Here is a 19,849-nt window from a genome sequence, read left to right on the forward strand (position 1 = left end):
ATATGAGCAATTTACCAAATGATTTTATTAACAGAAATATTAGATAAATCATGACTAATATAGCCGCGATAAAGCAAGTCATGCAACTTGACGGAGAAAAAGTAAATAGCATTTGCATATATGAACTTGAACTGAACACATCTAGGACAGACACTAGATCATGTTGCATATATGGAGTAGAACCTAACACATGTAGGGCAAGTACTAGTACGAGAAACTATGGCAGGACATCTGATAGAAAGAAGAAGAACACATACGGGACAACAGCAGCAGAAGCACTGGACTTGGGGTCGACATCCTCTCCAGCCATGTCGTTGCTGAGGTAGTCGATGTCGGGGAAGAAGTCGTCGTCGGGGAAGTAGTCGTCAGAGTCCGTGATGAAGAAGCCAGTAGTCGCGCAGAGCGCTCCCCAAAAACCTTATCACCCTTCTCCCGTACAGGACTCAAAAGGTGCAGTCTCGGAGGCCTACTGTCCCAACGTGCGGTGCACGCCGCAAGCCGGGATGAGGAAGACAGCAGCAGCTCAGAGATTGGAACCGGTGGCGAGAGGAAGGAGAAGTTCTGGTGCGTCTCTCTGAGAGGAGCGACCTCCCTTTTATAGGCACAAGAGAAGGAGGCGAGAGACTGCGCCGGGAGCTGAAGGGAATGCGGGAGATGAAACGAACAGACAGCAGCCGAAAGGTGCAGCGTTCGTATTCAATATCCACTACAACAAAAACTTTCTAGCTCCCCAGTGACCTTTCGTATACCCGTAGTGCATGGCAAAAATTTAGATATCGGCTCGGCTCATTCCCGCAACCTGCGGCGCGGCGCGTCGCGTCGTGACGAGGCGAGGCATGGCGAGGCGGGCGGCGGAGGAGGAGCGAGCGTGGATATCCCTCTTGTTCTCATGCTCGTACTGAAGGAAATATGCCCTAGAGGCAATAATAAAGTTATTATTTATTTCCTTATATCATGATAAATGTTTATTATTCATGCTAGAATTGTATTAACCGGAAACATAATACATGTGTGAATACATAGACAAACTTAGTGTCACTAGTATGCCTCTACTTGACTAGCTCGTTAATCAAAGATGGTTATGTTTCCTAACCATGAACAAAGTGTTGTTATTTGATTAACGAGGTCACATCATTAAGAGAATGATCTGATTGACGTGACCCATTCCATTAGCTTAGCACCCGATCGTTTAGTATGTTGCTATTGCTTTCTTCATGACTTATACATGTTCCTATAACTATGAGATTATGCAACTCCCGTTTACCGGAGGAACACTTTGGGTACTACCAAACGTCACAACGTAACTGGGTGATTATAAAGGAGTACTACAGGTGTCTCCAAAGGTACATGTTGGGTTGGCGTATTTCGAGATTAGGTTTTGTCACTCCGATTGTCGGAGAGGTATCTCTGGGCCCTCTCGGTAATGCACATCACTTAAGCCTTGCAAGCATTGCAACTAAATGAGTTAGTTGCGGGATGATGTATTACAGAACGAGTAAAGAGACTTGACGGTAACGAGATTGAACTAGGTATTGGATACCGATGATCAAATCTCGGGCAAGTAACATACCGATGACAAAGGGAACAACGTATGTTGTTATGCGGTCTGACCGATAAAGATCTTCGTAGAATATGTAGGAGCCAATATGGGCATCCAGGTCCCGCTATTGGTTATTGACCGGAGACGTGTCTCGGTCATGTCTACATTGTTCTCGAACCCATAGGGTCCGCACGCTTAAGGTTACGATGACAGTTATATTATGAGTTTACATGTTTTGATGTACCGAAGGAGTTCGGAGTCCCGGATGAGATCGGGGACATGACGAGGAGTCTCGAAATGGTCGAGACGTAAAGATTCATATATTGGATGATATGGTTAGGCCAAGGGGTCAAGCCCATGAGGCTTTAGGTCGGTGCAAAAGGAGTTTTGCGGAGGCCAGGGGGCCAAACGCCGGAGAACCTGGCGTCTGGCCCTGGGCCAGACGCCGAGGCCCATGGCATCTGGGCCAGACGCCAAGGATTGTGGCGTTTGGTCCTGGAGTCCGAGTGGGACTCTTGCCTTTCGGGCAAAACCGACTTTGAGGAGGCTTTTGCTCCAAGTTTCGACCCCGAGGCTCAACATATAAATAGAGGGGCAGGGCTAGCACCAAAGACACAACAAGTTGATCCACGTGATCTATTCCTTAGCCGTGTGCGGTGCCCCCAGCCACCATATTCCTCGATAATACTGTAGCGGAGTTTAGGCGAAGCCCTGCTGCTGTAGTACATCAAGATCGTCACCACGCCGTCGTGCTGACGGAACTCTTCCCCGACACTTTGCTGGATCGGAGTCCGGGGATCGTCATCGAGCTGAACGTGTGCTCGAACTCGGAGGTGCCGTAGTTTTGGTACTTGATCGGTTGGATCGTGAAGACGTACGACTACTTCCTCTACGTTGCGTCAACGCTTCCGCAGTCGGTCTGCGTGGGTACGTAGACAACACTCTCCCCTCTCGTTGCTATGCATCACATGATCTTGCGTGTGCATAGGAATTTTTTTGAAATTACTACGAAACCCAACAGTGGCATCCGAGCCTAGGTTTTTTATGTTGATGTTATATGCACGAGTAGAACACAAGTGAGTTGTGGGCGATATAAGTCATACTGCCTACCAGCATGTCATACTTTGGTTCGGCGGCATTGTTGGACGAGACGACCCGGACCAACATTACGCGTACGCTTACGCGAGACCGGTTCCCCCGACGTGCTTTGCACATAGGTGGCTTGCGGGCGACAGTCTCTCCAACTTTAGTTGAACCAAGTGTGGCTATGCCCGGTCCTTGCGAAGGTTAAAACGGAGTCTATTTGACAAACTATCGTTGTGGTTTTGATGCGCAGGTGAGATTGGTTCTTGCTTAAGCCCGTAGCAGCCACGTAAAACTTGCAACAACAAAGTAGAGGACGTCTAACTTGTTTTTGCAAGGTTGGTTGTGATGTGATATGGTCAAGACATGATGCTGAATTTTATTGTATGAGGTGATCATGTTTTGTAACCGAGTTATCGGCAACTGGCAGGAGCCTTATGGTTGTCGTTTTATTGTATGCAATGCAATCGCGATGTAATGCTTTACTTTATTACTAAGCGGTAGTGATAGTCGTGGAAGCATAAGATTGGCGAGACGACAACAATGCTACGATGGAGATCAAGGTGTCGCGCCGGTGATGATGGTGATCACGACGGTGCTTCGAAGATGGAGATCACAAGCACAAGATGATGATGGCCATATCATATCACTTATATTGATTGCATGTGATGTTTAACTTTTATGCATCTTATCTTGCTTTGATTGACGGTAGCATTATAAGATGATCTCTCACTAAATTATCAAGAAGTGTTCTCCCTGAGTATGCACCGTTGCCAAAGTTCGTCGTGCCCAGACACCACGTGATGATCGGGTGTGATAAGCTCTACGTCCATCTACAACGGGTGCAAGCCAGTTTTTGCACACGCAGAATACTCAGGTTAAACTAGACGAGCCTAGCATATGCAGATATGGCCTCGGAACATGGAGACCGAAAGGTCGAGCGTGAGTCATATAGTAGATATGATCAACATAGTGATGTTCACCAATGAAACTACTCCATCTCACGTGATGATCGAACATGGTTTAGTTGATTTGGATCACGTGATCACTTAGAGGATTAGAGGGATGTCTATCTAAGTGGGAGTTCTTAAGTAATATGATTAATTGAACTTAAATTTATCATGAACTTAGTCCTGGTAGTATTTTGCAAATCATGTTGTAGATCAATAGCTCGCGTTGTTGCTTCCCTGTGTTTATTTTGATATGTTCCTAGAGAAAATTATGTTGAAAGATGTTAGTAGCAAAGATGCGGATTGGATCCGTGATCTGAGGTTTATCCTCATTGCTGCACAGAAGAATTATGTCCTTGATGCACCGCTAGGTGACGGACCTATTGCATGAGCAGATGCAGACGTTATGAACGTTTGGCTAGCTCAATATGATGACTACTTGATAGTTTAGTGCACCATGCTTAATGGCTTAGAATCGGGACTTCAAAGACGTTTTGAACGTCATGGAGCATATGAGATGTTCCAGGAGTTGAAGTTAATATTTCAAGCAAATATCCGAGTTGAGAGATATGAAATCTCCAACAAGTTCTATAGCTAAAAGATGGAGGAGAATCGCTCAACTAGTGAGCATGTGCCCAGATTGTCTGGGTACTACAATCGCTTGAATCAAGTGGGAGTTAATCTTCCAGATAAGATAGTGATTGACAGAATTCTCTAGTCACCATCACCAAGTTAGTAGAACTTCATGATGAACTATAATATGCAAGGGATAACGGAAACAACTCCCAAGCTCTTCGTGATGCTGAAATCAACGAAGGTAGAAATCGAGAAAAATATCAAGTGTTGATGGTTGACAAGATCACTAGTTTCAAGAAAAGGGCATAGGGAAGAAGGGGAACTTCAAAAAGAACGGCAAGCAAGTTGCTGCTCAAGTGAAGAAGCCCAAGTCTGGTCCTAAGCCTGAGACTAAGTGCTTCTACTGCAAAGGGACTGGTCACTGGAAGCGGAACTACCCCAAGTGATTGGCGGATAAGAAGGATGGCAAAGTGAACATAAGTATATTTGATATACATGTTATTGATGTGTACTTTAATAGTGTTTATAGCAAACCCTCAGTATTTGATACTAGTTCAGTTGCTAAGATTAGTAACTCGAAACGGGAGTTGCAGAATAAACAGAGACTAGTTAAGGGTGAAGTGACGATGTGTGTTGGAAATGGTTCCAAGATTGATATGATCATCATCGCACACTCCCTATAATTTCGGGATTAGTGTTGAACCTAAATAAGTGTTATTTGGTGTTTGCGTTGAGCATGAATATGATTTGATCATGTTTATTGTAATACGATTATTCATTTAAGTAAGAGAATAAATTGTTGTTCTGTTTACATGAATAAAACCTTATATGGTTACACACCCAATGAAAATAGTTCGTTGGATCTCGATCGTAGTGATACACATAATCATAATATTGAAACCAAAAGATGCAAAGTTAATAATGATAGTGCAACTTATTTGTAGCACTGCCGTTTAGGTCATATTGGTGTAAAGCGCATGAAGAAACTCCATGCTGATGGGCTTTTGGAATCACTTGATTATGAATCAGTTGATGCCTGCGAACCATGCCTCATGGGCAAGATGACTAAGACTCTGTTCTTCGGAACAATGGAGCGAGCAACAAGATTTGTTGGATATCATACATACTGATGTGTGGTCCGATGAATATTGAGGCTCGCGACAAGTATCATTATTTTCTGATCTTCACAGATGATTTGAGCGGATATGAGTATATCTACTTGATGAAACATAAGTCTGAAACATTTGAAGAGTTCAAAGAATTTCAGAGTGAAGTGAAAAATCATCGTAACAAGAAAATAAAGTTTCTACGATCTGATCGTAGAGAAGAGTATTTGAGTTACGAGTTTGGCCTTCAGTTAAAAACAATGTGAAATAGTTTCACTACTCATGCCACCTGGAACACCACAATGTAATGGTGTGTCCGAACGTCATAACCGTACTTTATTGGATATAGTGCAATCTATGATGTATCTTACCGATCTACCACTATCGTTTTGGGGTTATGCATTAGAGACAGCTGCATTCACGTTAAATAGGGCACCATCTAAGTCCGTTGAGATGACACAATCTGAACTGTGGTTTGGCAAGAAACCAAAGTTGTCGTTTCTTAAAGTTTGGGACTGCGATGCTTATGTGAAAAGGCTTCAACCTGATAAGCTCGAACCCAAATCGAAGAAATGTGTCTTCATAGGATACCCAAAGGAGACTATTGGGTACACCTTCTATCACAGATCCGAAGGCAAGACATTCGTTGCTAAGAATGGATCCTTTCTAGAGAAGGAGTTTCTCTCGAAAGAAGTGAGTGGGAGGAAAGTAGAACTTGATAAGGTAATTGTACCTTCTCCCTTATTGGAAAGTAGTTCATCACAGAAATCTGTTCCTGTGGCTACTACACCAATTAGTGAGGAAGCTAATGATGATGATCATGTAACTTCAGATCAAGTTACTACCAAATCTCGTAGGTAAACTAGAGTGGGATCCGCACCAGAGTGGTACGGTAATCCTGTTCTGGAAGTCATGTTACTAGACCATGACGAACTTGCGAACTATGAGGAAGCGATGATGAGCCCAGATTCCGCAAAATGGTTTGAGGCCATGAAATCTGAGATATGATCCATGTATGAAAACAAAGTATGGACTTTGATGGATTTGCCCGATGATCGGCAAGCCATAGAAAATAAATGGATCTTCAAGAGGAAGACAGACGCTGATAGTAGTGTTACTATCTACAAAGCTAGAATTGTCGCAAAAAGGTTTTCGACAAGTTCAAGGTGTTGACTACGATGAGAGATTCTCACTCGTATCTATGCTTAAAGTCTGTCCGAATCATGTTAGCAATTGCTGCATTTTATGAAATCTGGAAAATGGATAAACAAAACTGAATTCCTTAATGGATTTAATAAAGAAGAGTTGTATACGATGCAACTAGAAGGTTTTATCAAATCCGAAAGGTGCTAACAAAATGTGCAAGCTCCAGCGATCCATCTATGGACTGGTGCAAGCATCTCGGAGTTGGAATATACGCTTTGATGAGTTGATCAAAGCATATAGTTTTATACAGACTTGCGGTGAAGCCTGTATTTACAAGAAAAGTGAGTGGGAGCACTACAACATTTCTGATAAGTATATGTGATTGACATATTGTTGATCGGAAATAATATAGAATTATTCTGTAAAGCATAAAGGAGTGTTTGAAAGGAATTTTTCAAAGAAAGACTTCGGTGAAGCTGCTTACATATTGAGCTTCAAGATCTATAGAGATAGATCAAGACGCTTGATAAGTTTTTTCAATGAGTACATACCTTGACAAGATTTTGAAGTAGTTCAAAATGGAGCAATCAAAGAAAGAGTTCTTGCCTGTATTACAAGGTGTGAAGTTGAGTAAGACTCAAAAGCCCGACCACGGCAGAAGATAGAAAGAGAATGAAAGTCATTTCCTATGCCTTGGCCATAGGTTCTATAAAGTATGTCATGCTGTGTACCAGATCTATTGTATACCCTGCACTGATTTGGCAAGGGAGTACAATAGTAATCTAGGAGTAGATCACTGGACAGCAGTCAGAATTATCCTTAGTGAAATAAGGATATGTTTCTCGATTATGGACGTGACAAAAAGGTTCGCCGTAAAGGGTTACGTCGATGCAAGTTTTGACACTGATCTGGATGACTCTAAGTCTCGATCTAGATACATATTGAAAGTGGGAGCAATTAGCTAGAGTAGCTCCGTGCAGAGCATTGTAGACATAGAAAATTGCAAAATACATAACGGATCTGAATATGCAAGACCGTTGACTAAGATTCTCTCACAAGCAAAACATGATCACACCTTAGTACTCTTTGGGTGTTAATCGCATAGCGATGTGAACTAGATTACCGAATCTAGTAAACCCTTTGGGTGTTGGTCACATGGCGATGTGAACTATGGGTGTTAATCACATGATGATGTGAACTATCGATGTTAATCACATAGTGATGTGATCTAGATTATTGACTCTAGTGCAAGTGGGAGACTGAAGGAAATATGCCCTAGAGGCAATAATAAAGTTATTATTTATTTCCTTATATCATGATAAATGTTTATTATTCATGCTAGAATTGTATTAACCGGAAACATAATACATGTGTGAATACATAGACAAACTTAGTGTCACTAGTATGCCTCTACTTGACTAGCTCGTTAATCAAAGATGGTTATGTTTCCTAACCATGAACAAAGTGTTGTTATTTGATTAACGAGGTCACATCATTAAGAGAATGATCTGATTGACGTGACCCATTCCATTAGCTTAGCACCCGATCGTTTAGTATGTTGCTATTGCTTTCTTCATGACTTATACATGTTCCTATAACTATGAGATTATGCAACTCCCGTTTACCGGAGGAACACTTTGGGTACTACCAAACGTCACAACGTAACTGGGTGATTATAAAGGAGTACTACAGGTGTCTCCAAAGGTACATGTTGGGTTGGCGTATTTCGAGATTAGGTTTTGTCACTCCGATTGTCGGAGAGGTATCTCTGGGCCCTCTCGGTAATGCACATCACTTAAGCCTTGCAAGCATTGCAACTAAATGAGTTAGTTGCGGGATGATGTATTACAGAACGAGTAAAGAGACTTGCCGGTAACGAGATTGAACTAGGTATTGGATACCGACGATCAAATCTCGGGCAAGTAACATACCGATGACAAAGGGAACAACGTATGTTGTTATGCGGTCTGACCGATAAAGATCTTCGTAGAATAAGTTGGAGCCAATATGGGCATCCAGGTCCCGCTATTGGTTATTGACCGGAGACGTGTCTCGGTCATGTCTACATTGTTCTCGAACCCGTAGGGTCCGCACGCTTAAGGTTACGATGACAGTTATATTATGAGTTTACATGTTTTGATGTACCGAAGGAGTTCGGAGTCCCGGATGAGATCGGGGACATGACGAGGAGTCTCGAAATGGTCGAGACGTAAAGATTCATATATTGGATGATATGGTTAGGCCAAGGGGTCAAGCCCATGAGGCTTTAGGTCGGTGCAAAAGGAGTTTTGCGGAGGCCAGGGGGCCAAACGCCGGAGAACCTGGCGTCTGGCCCTGGGCCAGACGCCGAGGCCCATGGCATCTGGGCCAGACGCCAAGGATTGTGGCGTTTGGTCCTGGAGTCCGAGTGGGACTCTTGCCTTTCGGGCAAAACCGACTTTGAGGAGGCTTTTGCTCCAAGTTTCGACCCCGGGGCTCAACATATAAATAGAGGGGCAGGGCTAGCACCAAAGACACAACAAGTTGATCCACGTGATCTATTCCTTAGCCGTGTGCGGTGCCCCCAGCCACCATATTCCTCGATAATACTGTAGCGGAGTTTAGGCGAAGCCCTGCTGCTGTAGTACATCAAGATCGTCACCACGCCGTCGTGCTGACGGAACTCTTCCCCGACACTTTGCTGGATCGGAGTCCGGGGATCGTCATCGAGCTGAACGTGTGCTCGAACTCGGAGGTGCCGTAGTTTCGGTACTTGATCGGTTGGATCGTGAAGACGTATGACTACTTCCTCTACGTTGCGTCAACGCTTCCGCAGTCGGTCTGCGTGGGTACGTAGACAACACTCTCCCCTCTCGTTGCTATGCATCACATGATCTTGCGTGTGCGTAGGAAATTTTTTAAAATTACTACGAAACCCAACATGTACAAGTGGGGAAAGAACCTCCCTTATAAGGAGGTCCAACTCCCACTAAACTAGCAATGTGGGACTAAACTTTAGTAGTATCTCTTGCCTTGCACAAATGGGCTAAGTGGGTCTTTAGGATTTATTAGGAATTTCTAAAATAGTTATTGGGCTGCCCAAAATAGACTAAATTCCAGCACCGTAGCCATGCCCCGCAAGAACCCGTGCATCGTTGTCCGCCATGGCCGTTGCTCCTGCAGCCACCGTGTTTCTTCGCTCGGACCCGCGCGCCCCACATGCTCCTGGAGCAACCAGGAGGCCAAAGCTGCCCCTAGCTGGCTCCCTTGCGAGCTGCAGCCCCGCGCCAACACACCTCCGAGCTCCGGCAGCCGGTCGGCTCGTCGCTGCCGCCATTACACGCCGCCCCAGCGCGTATCGCGACCACCACTAGATGCGCCGCATCGTGGGCTTTCCAACGCGCCCAGCCACGCGTCCAGCCGACGCCAGAGTTTGCCGGACGGGCATCGCCGTCGCGTCGGAGTAGCACTAGCAACTAATCACTGTTTAGGTGACGTGGCAGATTATATTAGCCACTAATCTTGTTGTTAGTTTAAACCTGTGTCACTGACTGCCCGGCCCCACCACTTATTTACCCCTTTGACTAGATTAAACTTTGATAATTGTACAGTGGATGACATGTGGGCCCGGTGCACTGTTTAACATGATATGATTTGATTAAGCTACAACCACTGACCTGTGGGTCCCCCTTGACCCTGTTGACTAGTCCACTCCACTGTTGACTGCTGACTGGGCAGTTGACTTGGTCAATTGTCCCCACCTGTCAGCCTCATAGCCCTTTGCTGTGTACACTGTTCTGTGTACACATAGCAATTTCGCCTTTTATTTTGAATTAATAATAATTTCAGAATATTGTTTAAACTTCAAAAAAACATTTAAAATAATCCGTAACTCGGATGAAAAAAATTTCTATATGAAAGTTGCTCAGACCGACGAGACGAATCCGAATATGCAGCCCGTTCGTCCGCCACACATCCCTAGCATAGCGAACATTGAACTTTTCCCCTCCGGATCGTCTGTCTGAAAATGCCTAACTCCGGGGAAACATTCGCGGATGTTCTCCCCCTTCGCCGGTATCGTGTAGCACCGCGTTAGATCACGTCTAGCTCTGCCTGTTGTTCTGTTGTGCCCCTGTTTACTCTGCATTTACTATTTCTTCCCCCTTTTCTCTCCGGTAGACCCCGTGATCGATGCCGCCCCTGTGATCGACTTCGTCGCCGGCACTTCTCCCTTTTCAGCAGAGCTTTCAGGCAAGCAAACCCCCCCCTTGAGCATTCTGATATCGCCCATTTCTTTCCCTCTCATGCTTGCATTAGATCTGCTACTGCTTTATGTATGATTCTACTCTGATGCATAGCCTGTTTTTGTTACCTGTTTTCATACCTTACCTGCTTATCCTAAACTGTTTAGTATAGGTTGGTTAGAGATCCATCAGTGACCCCACCTTGTCCTTGTTGCCCCTGCTTCATCATCAATGACTCGATCAACGTGATCGACGTCCAGGCCCCGACACCGCACATCACCCCCCTAGTTGTACGACTCTGCAGAGTTACCATCGAGTGTCGAGGGTGGAACCTCTTACATCACTCCTGATGAGATCTCTGTAGTGTAGCTATACGGTCGAGGTCATCGAGGGTGATTTCCTCCTTAACCACTCCCGTTACGGTTCTGTCGTGCAACCCCTCAAGTGTGAACTTCGAGGGTGGATCCTCTTACGTTCACCTTGATGATAGCATCGAGTGGAATTCACCGGTGATTCCTCGGGTTTTCCCCTTGGTGTTAGACACACAGTTACCATGGTTACTATGACTTTACACTTAATCATGTTACTAAGGACGGGTCGGTCCCGAGGGGTACTCGCGCGAGCTTAATAGCGAGTGATGTGGAGTCGGGTTAACCTGGAAGGTTCCCGCGAGATACTTACGAGGCGTGGCCGGGCATTCTTAGCCCTTACCGCAAGTACTTGAGACGGGGAGACGGGGTCACATCGATCGTGAGTCTCTGCTCGTTACCGCGTGCTCCTAATCCACTACGATTTGAATATTTGATCCGAGGGGCCTCTGGCCTGATAGCACTAACCATCACGTGGGCATAGTATGGGCGTTCTGCGTCGTATACATCAGCCGAAACTTAATAGACGCCAGCGACTGAGCGGCTCGCGCCGGGTTGGAATGCGTAAGCTCCTGCCTTGTTGAAGGAGGTAGTTAGGTCTGCTCACCGGCCACGCACGCAACGTGCAGGAGTTCCCGGGGCGATGGCCCATGACCCCTGGGGGCATAGGTTTAGTCCGGCGTGTTGGCCTCTCTATTAAGCCTAGGTCGGTTTGCGGCGTATTGTTTGGCCGATGCCGGGCATGACCCAGGAAAGTGTGTCCGACCGGAGTTAATCGAGCGTGGTGGGTAAGTTGGTGCACCCCTGCAGGGAAGAAAACATCTATCGATAGCCTGTCCTACGGTAACGGACACTTGGAGTTGTATCCCGATCGATACAACTAGAACTGGATACTTGTGATGAGAAATGGATTGTGATGAGAAATAGATAGTATGGCTCTGGGATTGCTTTCTCGCAGAGAGTCGAGAAAGGATCTCTGGTCGAGGTTGATAACACTACTACTACTTTACATTATATTGATCTATACTCTTCTAAATGCTGCAAGATGCTTGAAGATACTTGAAGATGCTAGTCTTCGATAGGCTAGGATTTCCCCTCCTTTCTGGCATTCTGCAGTTTAGTCCACAGATACAGCCCATTTCCTTTGATGCAGATGCATACTTAGATTAGATCTGATGTAAGTCTTGCAAGTACTTGGGATGAGTACTCACGGCTGCTTTGTTACCTCTTTTCCTCCATACCCGATTGTTGCGACCAGATGACGGATTTCAGGAGCCAGGCGACACCACTAATGACTACTGCTACCCCGAGGGTGTCTACTACTACGTGACGGCCGCTGACGACTTGGAGTAGTTAGGAGGCTCCCAGGCAGGAGGCCTTGCCTTTTTGATCGTTGTTACTTTTGTGCTAGCCTTCTTAAGGCAAACTTGTTTAACTTATGTCTGTACTCAGATATTGTTGCTTCCGCTGACCCTTGTGTATTTGAGCTTATGTACTTGATCGTATTAGCTTGTATTATTTTAATTTGTGTCTAGAGTTGTATTGTGATATCTTCCCGCGAGTCCTTGATCTTGATCGTACACATTTACGTGTATGATTAGTGTACGGTTAAATCGGGGGCATCACATACCTCAGCGTCAACGAGTGACTGCCAACTTTATGTTTAATTTGTTGTGTATGCATTATGGTTCTGATGAACTATTTTCTAATGGGGAGATGTTCTAAATTTGAAGTACGAGATTTATCGGATCAGTTCCGTGGGGGCCTTCACGTTCCCGCAAAATCATTTTACAGTACCGAGTTTTAGCGGATCTACTAGGCTTTCTTTGCTTTCTCAGCAAAACCTTTAGTGAAACTCCTCACAAAGTGAACTTGCCATTTTGGCCGAATAGTGCGGAAAATCCTCACAATATTTCCTATATTGATTAAAAAATAAAAATTACAAGGATGGATAAGAATCTGCAAATAAGACAAATGCTTAAAAACAAGAAAAAATATTGATTGTCAAGCCAGTCACTGAATTGTGTTTCTTAGTTCTTAGGCTCAATCTGTGAAACAGGGAGGGGGGGGGGGGGGGGTCAAACATACACTGAAATAAACAAAACTTGGCGGTGCAAATTATAACCCGTCACAACGAATTCCCTAAAAAAATGTCACAATGAAAAGCGCAGCTTAATCCTGTGGCCCACCATGGCCAACAAACATTTAGCTTGCTTCTGCCGCGGAACTGCAAGAAGTACGGCAAAGCAGAGTGCGGGGTTCAGGGTGTTAAATACACCAAAATATACCTCTGAGGAAACAATAGTCTTTTCCATTTCAAACATACAAACAAACGTCAAGCTGCAGTGAACAGGAGTACTGGCTAATTTTCTACACCACCTAAATTCGGGCTAAATAGCATTTCCTTGCAAGCTCATGGGCATTTTAGCAGTTACCGTTGCTGCAGAACAAAGCTCCTGGAGTTTTTGTACTAAGATGAGACAGAATTTGAGCACCATTTTTCAGAACAGTCAGTTGAACCATTCAAATATGCCTCAGGAACTTTTATCCTAAACACGGAGTAATGGTGATTCAAGCTTTTCTGCCCGTGCAATCTGTAGACACTGCCCAGTGCTCCAGTAATGGGATTAGGGAAAGCATAGAAGACGCGCTTGAACCTTTGATGTACAAGCGCCATAGCACACCTTCAAACAAAGAAACAAACAAACATGTCAGCAAAAGCAAACTGATCAGTAAGCAACAACTAAAAATAATGTCATACTCTGATAGTAGTGAACATACATCGTGCATGGTTCCCAAACAAGGTAGATGTCAAATCCTGTGCAAAGATATGGTCTGTTTCTTTCATGTAAGTCCCTGCTGCATGCTGGATGTGCAGATTGATCTTCACCCTGAAGTTCAAACTTGAACTTGTTAGCAAAACAGGATAGAATAAATATGTACCAACTTCAGTCTTCTGCTACAGCACTGATAGAGTTATTAAAGGAGAGTGGCAACAATAGATGGTAGACAATATAAGTAACAAGGCTCACATTTGTAACTATCTTTAGCCGCTTTGCTGGTTCATCATCAGAACAATTCTCTACATCACCATTTAATTTTGGCTCGGTTGTTGAAGAAGTTGAAGAAGGGAACATCCTTCTATCCCTCTCGGCGGCATTTTCAATGGCAACAACTGCAGCATGCCACAGAGGATGCCAGAGAAAACCACCTTCAGATGGCAGTGTCTTCTGCTCCGTACACCTTTGTTTCATCCATCCGAAAGGGTTTATACATAAGACCTCCCTGTCCAAGCCATTGCAAAAACGAGAACTCGATGGCAACGAAGTGTCGGCTTTATCCTCAATTGCTTCAGGGAATGAGCTAGCATTACCTGCTTCTACTATTGCACATTTGTTCCCATTTAGACAAGTATCACGCTGGTGTGTTTGGTCTGTAGCCTTTGAAATTACTTGCATGCTTGATGGATCAACAATAATGGCAGCATTGCCCACCTGGTAAAAGCTCACCCATGCAGAAATTAACCAAAAACGTTGATCCACGCCACCCAACCAGCAATTTAAAATCACATCATGCAAAAAGGAAAACCCCCACAGATGTGGTGCCCTTGCCAACAGTTCATATTATAGGAAACATATATCTGGATATAGCACTAACAGACAGGATTTAACTTAATCTCACACAAAGTATGTCCGTCACTACTTGTCTATCTGTCCTAGAACAATTTTATCTTGCAGTTCCTTAAACCAGTTGGTTCGCAGAGAGAAAATCACAAGACTGCAATTAGGGTTATCGGTAGCTGGTGTTTTTAATAATACTAGTAAATATGAAATAAATTATTACAGTATGGGGGGAAACCTGCAAGAATTGGTGAGAATGTTCCAACATAGCGTAATTTGCGGGTTTACAGTTAAATTAGCTGGTTTTCAACACAAGGGATAGGTGTCTCACGCTACAAGTGGTAGAAAATAGGCTACTACCAGTCTTTTCAACCTTGATTTAAACTCTTGTTATCAGTCATATAGTGAAGAAACTGTGGACTGTGGTGATCAATGGTATTAGGCAAACGATCTGTTTGTCTGTGACACTGAAAATTGGACTGGCAGATTGTTGCAAGACATTAACTTGAAATAATAATTTTGTATTCAGAGGCTTAGAAAATGAATTTTAATTCTTGAAAAAAGACATGTTTTTTTATTTGTCCAACTATCCAAATGAATAATCTTGTATTCAAAGGCTGGATAATTTTAAATTCTTGAAAAGTGGATTTAGTAAATTTTTGTCCAACTATCCAAATGCTACTTTTCCATATAAAAGATTCAAATTCATATCACAAGATTATATCCATGTATAAGATGGCAAAATCAAACAGGAAGATCATTCGGATCTAAGTTTATACTGTACACGAATGTTTAAAGTGGACAAACTATTTCCATTGCATAAAGTTCGTAGAGCAAAAATAGACAGTGAAGAAAAGCTACAAAAAAAACATTCTGACTCTCCCTAATTAGTTAGTGAAGTAACAAGACTGACTAGCATATGATAAAATCATGGAGGTGTACCTCTTACACGAGAATAATGTTTACAAAATAAATGGGAATGTAGGAAAATAACATAATAAACAGGGGAGTTCACCTGTGATAATTGCATAGCAGTCCTCATGCAATGAAATATTGATGGTAATTCCTCCTCTTTAAATCCAGATACACCATCAATGCTACAACATTAACAGAGAAGACCGTTGGAAAAGCTTACAATGACACAGCATACACACTTACACAGTATAAATAAGTTGCCAGAATTGCATACAGCAGCAATAAACTATATCTTAAATCCTATTTTTCTATTGGAAGTGTGTGTCAATGTAATGTCAGTGCCAGAAATTTACAAAAGGAAATAGTATTATTGATCATTTGACTATAAGGCAGCCTTACAATAACAATGCATACAAGCTGAAATTTGTCACCTGTGTTTTTGGCTACAACCTAAGCCATACATTTTATATTGACATTGCCAGACACAAGATCTAGATATTCCAACACAAAATCCAGTCAACTTTGTTTAAGCAAGGGTGAGCTGTATAAAGAAATAGATTTATAAGCATCTTTTTTTGGCAAAGCCATTCAGTAGCCGTACATAAGGATAGCACTTCCAAGAACCTAACAAGGTAAGGAAATCCTTGCACACATGACAGGCCAGGTTTGGCGCACGTGCTAATTAAGGTCAAATAGTTTCGTTCTCCATTTGAATATTCATAAACTCTTCTTATGAATTAATACATAGAAGAATTGCAGCAACCTTGAAAACATATTCACAAAAAATGGGAACCAACAACTTTAATTCTTGAGAACAAAAAGAAATACGTAATATGGTACATATTCACTGGACAGAACATACTCGTTAGGGGGGTGATAAGATGTTGGCCAAAGTTTGCACTGTTCCTCCCACTCCTCTTTCGACGTAGCAGAACAACTGGCAACCTGTTAAAGACTTTCCCCAATAGTCAACATTTTACAGGCTTGTACTGTAAATAGCTTCCTAAGTTTAAGTTTCTTCCTAGGCAGCTTTAAGTGATTTTTTGTTTATGCACAAAGAATGTTAACTATCTCCATTGAATATCAGTGCATTCTGAGAGATGGAATGTGTTGCTTTCAGATTGTTTATAATATCGGTGGTATTTGACATAGAGATGAAATCGGATATCACAATTTTCATCCACCATGAATGCATGCCAAAATTACAACAAGAGTAGAAAACAAGCAGGTGAAGCTTAATGTTGCCATTTTCACGTGCTTATCTTAATACAAGAAAATGTTATATGAGAAGGCTATAACCTTTAGCTATAACTATCATGCCGAAGCGGTGTTTTTAACATTGCTCCAATGCCCAGTCTATGAATTGCTCCAATGCCCAACAAAATGAACTGATTTGAGTTAATTTCTCCAAGGATAACATGAGCACTCACTTTTGCAATGAAAGGACTCAAATGGTAGTTGTCCACTATCTTTTGGACTTCTTCAGGAAAACCTTCACTACAATTGTCAGGCCCAGTGGAAAGGCATAAGATGATTGATAACTCAGAATTTTCTGTCGAAAAAAAACATGATAAAACTTAGAATGGGGGCAGAGAAGTGTTCCACTATAATTGCTGGTCACATGGTAGATTCAGTTTAAAATACTGCAAGATGCTGAGTTTTACTTCCAGTCTACGAATTGTTCTGTTAGCATTAACTGATCATTATGAGCTCAGACATATTCAGTGGTTCAGCAGCAGAAAGCTATGGTATTCCTTCTCGTGTAATCATATGAAATTATTGTGTGCATCGCACTCAGAAGGCAAACATAAAGTATTTGAGAATAGATAACGATGCATATACCGCCACACACAACACGCCGACGCACCCGCTTGACATGCCGTAGATTCTCTAATGGGCAGACTTGATTCAATTGCCTGAAACAACGGTCACACCAATAAATCACCGTGTCAAGTGTTTTGAAAATAATAATATGTAAAGTTTGTAAAAAACGACCAAGCAAGTAACTGCATATTGTTAATTTAGTACCAAATCTCGAAATAAAAGACCAAAATGTCAGTTAGCATACTAAGACCATTCAGACAATAGAAATTAAGCATGCAATCACAAAAAAAAAAACAGTTTCCTATAAAAAAGGATTAAAAGCCTTTAATTTTGCTTTAGTGTTAGTGCAAATTTGTTTTTCGCACAAAACTAAAAACGTAGAGTTGCAGTTCTCAGGGTAATCCACAGCTCCACTTTTATGTAATTATTCACCACTTAACCAATACGATTATTTTATTAACCTCTATAGATTTTTCATATTATTTAATTAACTTCTGTCAATTTATATCCACAAGTCAAGGTTTCGAAACTAGAATCCAGAAGGTTATTGAACTGTATGAATTGAAGTAGATAGACTCCAGATGTATGCCGTGATGTACCATATGCAAGAAAAAAAATCCTACTCAACAGAGTTGAGATCTAAGAACAAACATCGGTGCAGTTCCAGGTACATCATACTCAAGCTAAAGCAACCCTCAAACCTGCATATGATCTTTTCACCTATTTGTTCAAAGAACAAGGATTTGCGCTACTTTCAACCTCAAACCATGTTAACTATAGTTCAGCATTCCTAACAGTACTAAAATGTACCATTTGAGTAAAACAACTTAGAGAAGTTATTATTACCTGATGAGAGCATTTGTTACCTTGGGCACAATGTTCGCTGCCACCACATCAACTATTGAGAAAAAAGAAGACAAAAAGAATCAATGAAACCACAATAACAACAAAATTGACAAGAGCACTTGAAGGAGATTAGGAGATACCCGTGGAATGTTGGAGGGGAGTTGGATTGCCAGGGACCTCGGTAAGCTCCCACGCCATGGTGACCTATTCAAAGTTGAAGTTGAGAAACATACAACTCATGATTTTGTAAGGCAAATAAACTGATTAAGCTTAGTTTGCAAGTTGTAGCAACAGAACAAAAAAAAGGGCAGCCCGGTGCAGGTAGCTCCCGCTTTGCGCAGGGTCCGGGGAAGGGTCCGACCACTTTGGGTCTATTGTACGCAGCCTTTCCCTACATTTCTGTAAGAGGCTGTTAAGCAACAGAACAAAGTGGACAAGAAATGGGTAAAAAACAAGAAAAGCTACTCCCTCCAGGGATGGCAGAGGTCGATCGGGAGGTAGTGGCAGTGGTTCCTGGGGTGGCAGAGGCAGAACCGGCGGTGGCGCCACCACCGGAGACGAAGAAGATGGCCGACTGCCTGTTCCGACAGTGTTGAGGGCTGTCAGAAGGGAGTTCCCATGCTGCCAACCATGGACCAGCAACCAACGCGTCCACGAAAAACCCAGATGTCACTGCATACCAGGAAGGAAAGCTGATTGTTTCTATCTAACGGGGCATTCACTAAACTAGTAGAAGCTTGCAATTTGACGATGCCCTGCATTCAGGCTCTATTTGGATACACGAATGGGATTGAGTTCGGAATCATAGGGTAATTTCCAATACGTCATGAAATGGACATGAGCTATGATTCAAATTCTGTTGTGTGGTTGCTGTTGGAGTTGCATCGTGGAATCTAGTCAACTTGTGAATTCCAATTCCTGTTGGGATGCACTCGTTGAGTCATTGCTTTTGACAATGTGGCCATAACTGAGAGAACATTGTTACGTAGCGTGTACTTAAACCGTGACCATGTTTAGTTTAACGAAAATTGATCTTTGGATGCACGTTACCTCAGCCTTGATCCGATCTGCTCCCAAAACTTTGTCTACAGCTCCAAACTGACCTGCAAGGGGAAAGACAGGGTCAGATTCTGTGCAGCCAATAAGGGAGTCGGGGTTGGAGATATTGCTCGATTTATTTATAGGCTTTCGTTAGAGAACAAAGCTAGCTCTGGAGGAAACGTACTACAGGAGGGGGGGAGGGTAAAGGAGCTGCTGCTCAAGGGAGCGGAGAAGCGCTGCGCCTTCACAGGAAGAAAGCTCGAGGGGCTGAGGGAACTCACCTGCGACGCTGCCTTGCAGTTGCTGACTTTGCAGTCGTGGCTGGTCAGACCGGGATGCAGCCGTGCAGGCCTAGTCGCCGGAGGGCAGCTTGGGGGTGCCGGCTTGGCGCAAGCTGATGTTCGTTGGTCTAGTCGCCGGCGGCTTGAGGAGCGAGCGCCGGCGTTTGCGGAGGCGGCGCAAGGGTGAGGGCGTGCGTGCAGGTGCTACCTGCTGTTCGCTGCTGGGCTTGAGCTTAGGCCCGGAGACGCGGGCCGTTAAGGCCAGAGGCCGCCCAAACAGGCTGAACCGCTATACGGACATTGGAGCTCGTGATAAAAGCAAACTTTTTT

The 19,849-nt window shown here is 43.4% G+C and overlaps 1 protein-coding gene across 5 annotated transcripts; it reads right to left on the bottom strand.

Moving 5' to 3' along the window:
• Positions 1-13,143: 13,143 nt before the first annotated feature.
• LOC125508907 (tRNA-specific adenosine deaminase TAD3-like) lies at positions 13,144-19,758 on the bottom strand. Of its 5 annotated transcripts, none has more exons than XM_048673708.1 (11): positions 19,520-19,758; positions 19,248-19,300; positions 18,338-18,401; positions 18,198-18,249; positions 17,370-17,443; positions 16,958-17,079; positions 16,390-16,472; positions 15,628-15,709; positions 14,025-14,486; positions 13,774-13,883; positions 13,144-13,676 (listed from the first exon to the last, which is right to left on the bottom strand). In XM_048673708.1, the coding sequence occupies exons 3-11, from the start codon at positions 18,393-18,395 to the stop codon at positions 13,463-13,465; spliced, it is 1,257 nt and encodes a 418-aa protein (XP_048529665.1). In that variant the 5' UTR covers positions 18,396-18,401; positions 19,248-19,300; positions 19,520-19,758; the 3' UTR covers positions 13,144-13,462. The 5 variants fall into 5 exon arrangements, with proteins under 5 accessions (XP_048529665.1, XP_048529664.1, XP_048529667.1 ...); XM_048673707.1 differs by having other exon boundaries at positions 18,338-18,869; XM_048673710.1 differs by lacking the exon at positions 17,370-17,443 and having other exon boundaries at positions 16,958-17,024; positions 18,218-18,249.
• Positions 19,759-19,849: the final 91 nt, after the last annotated feature.

Source organism: Triticum urartu, chromosome 5 (genome assembly GCF_003073215.2).
Source record: "Triticum urartu cultivar G1812 chromosome 5, Tu2.1, whole genome shotgun sequence".
Taxonomy (NCBI): domain Eukaryota; kingdom Viridiplantae; phylum Streptophyta; class Magnoliopsida; order Poales; family Poaceae; genus Triticum; species Triticum urartu.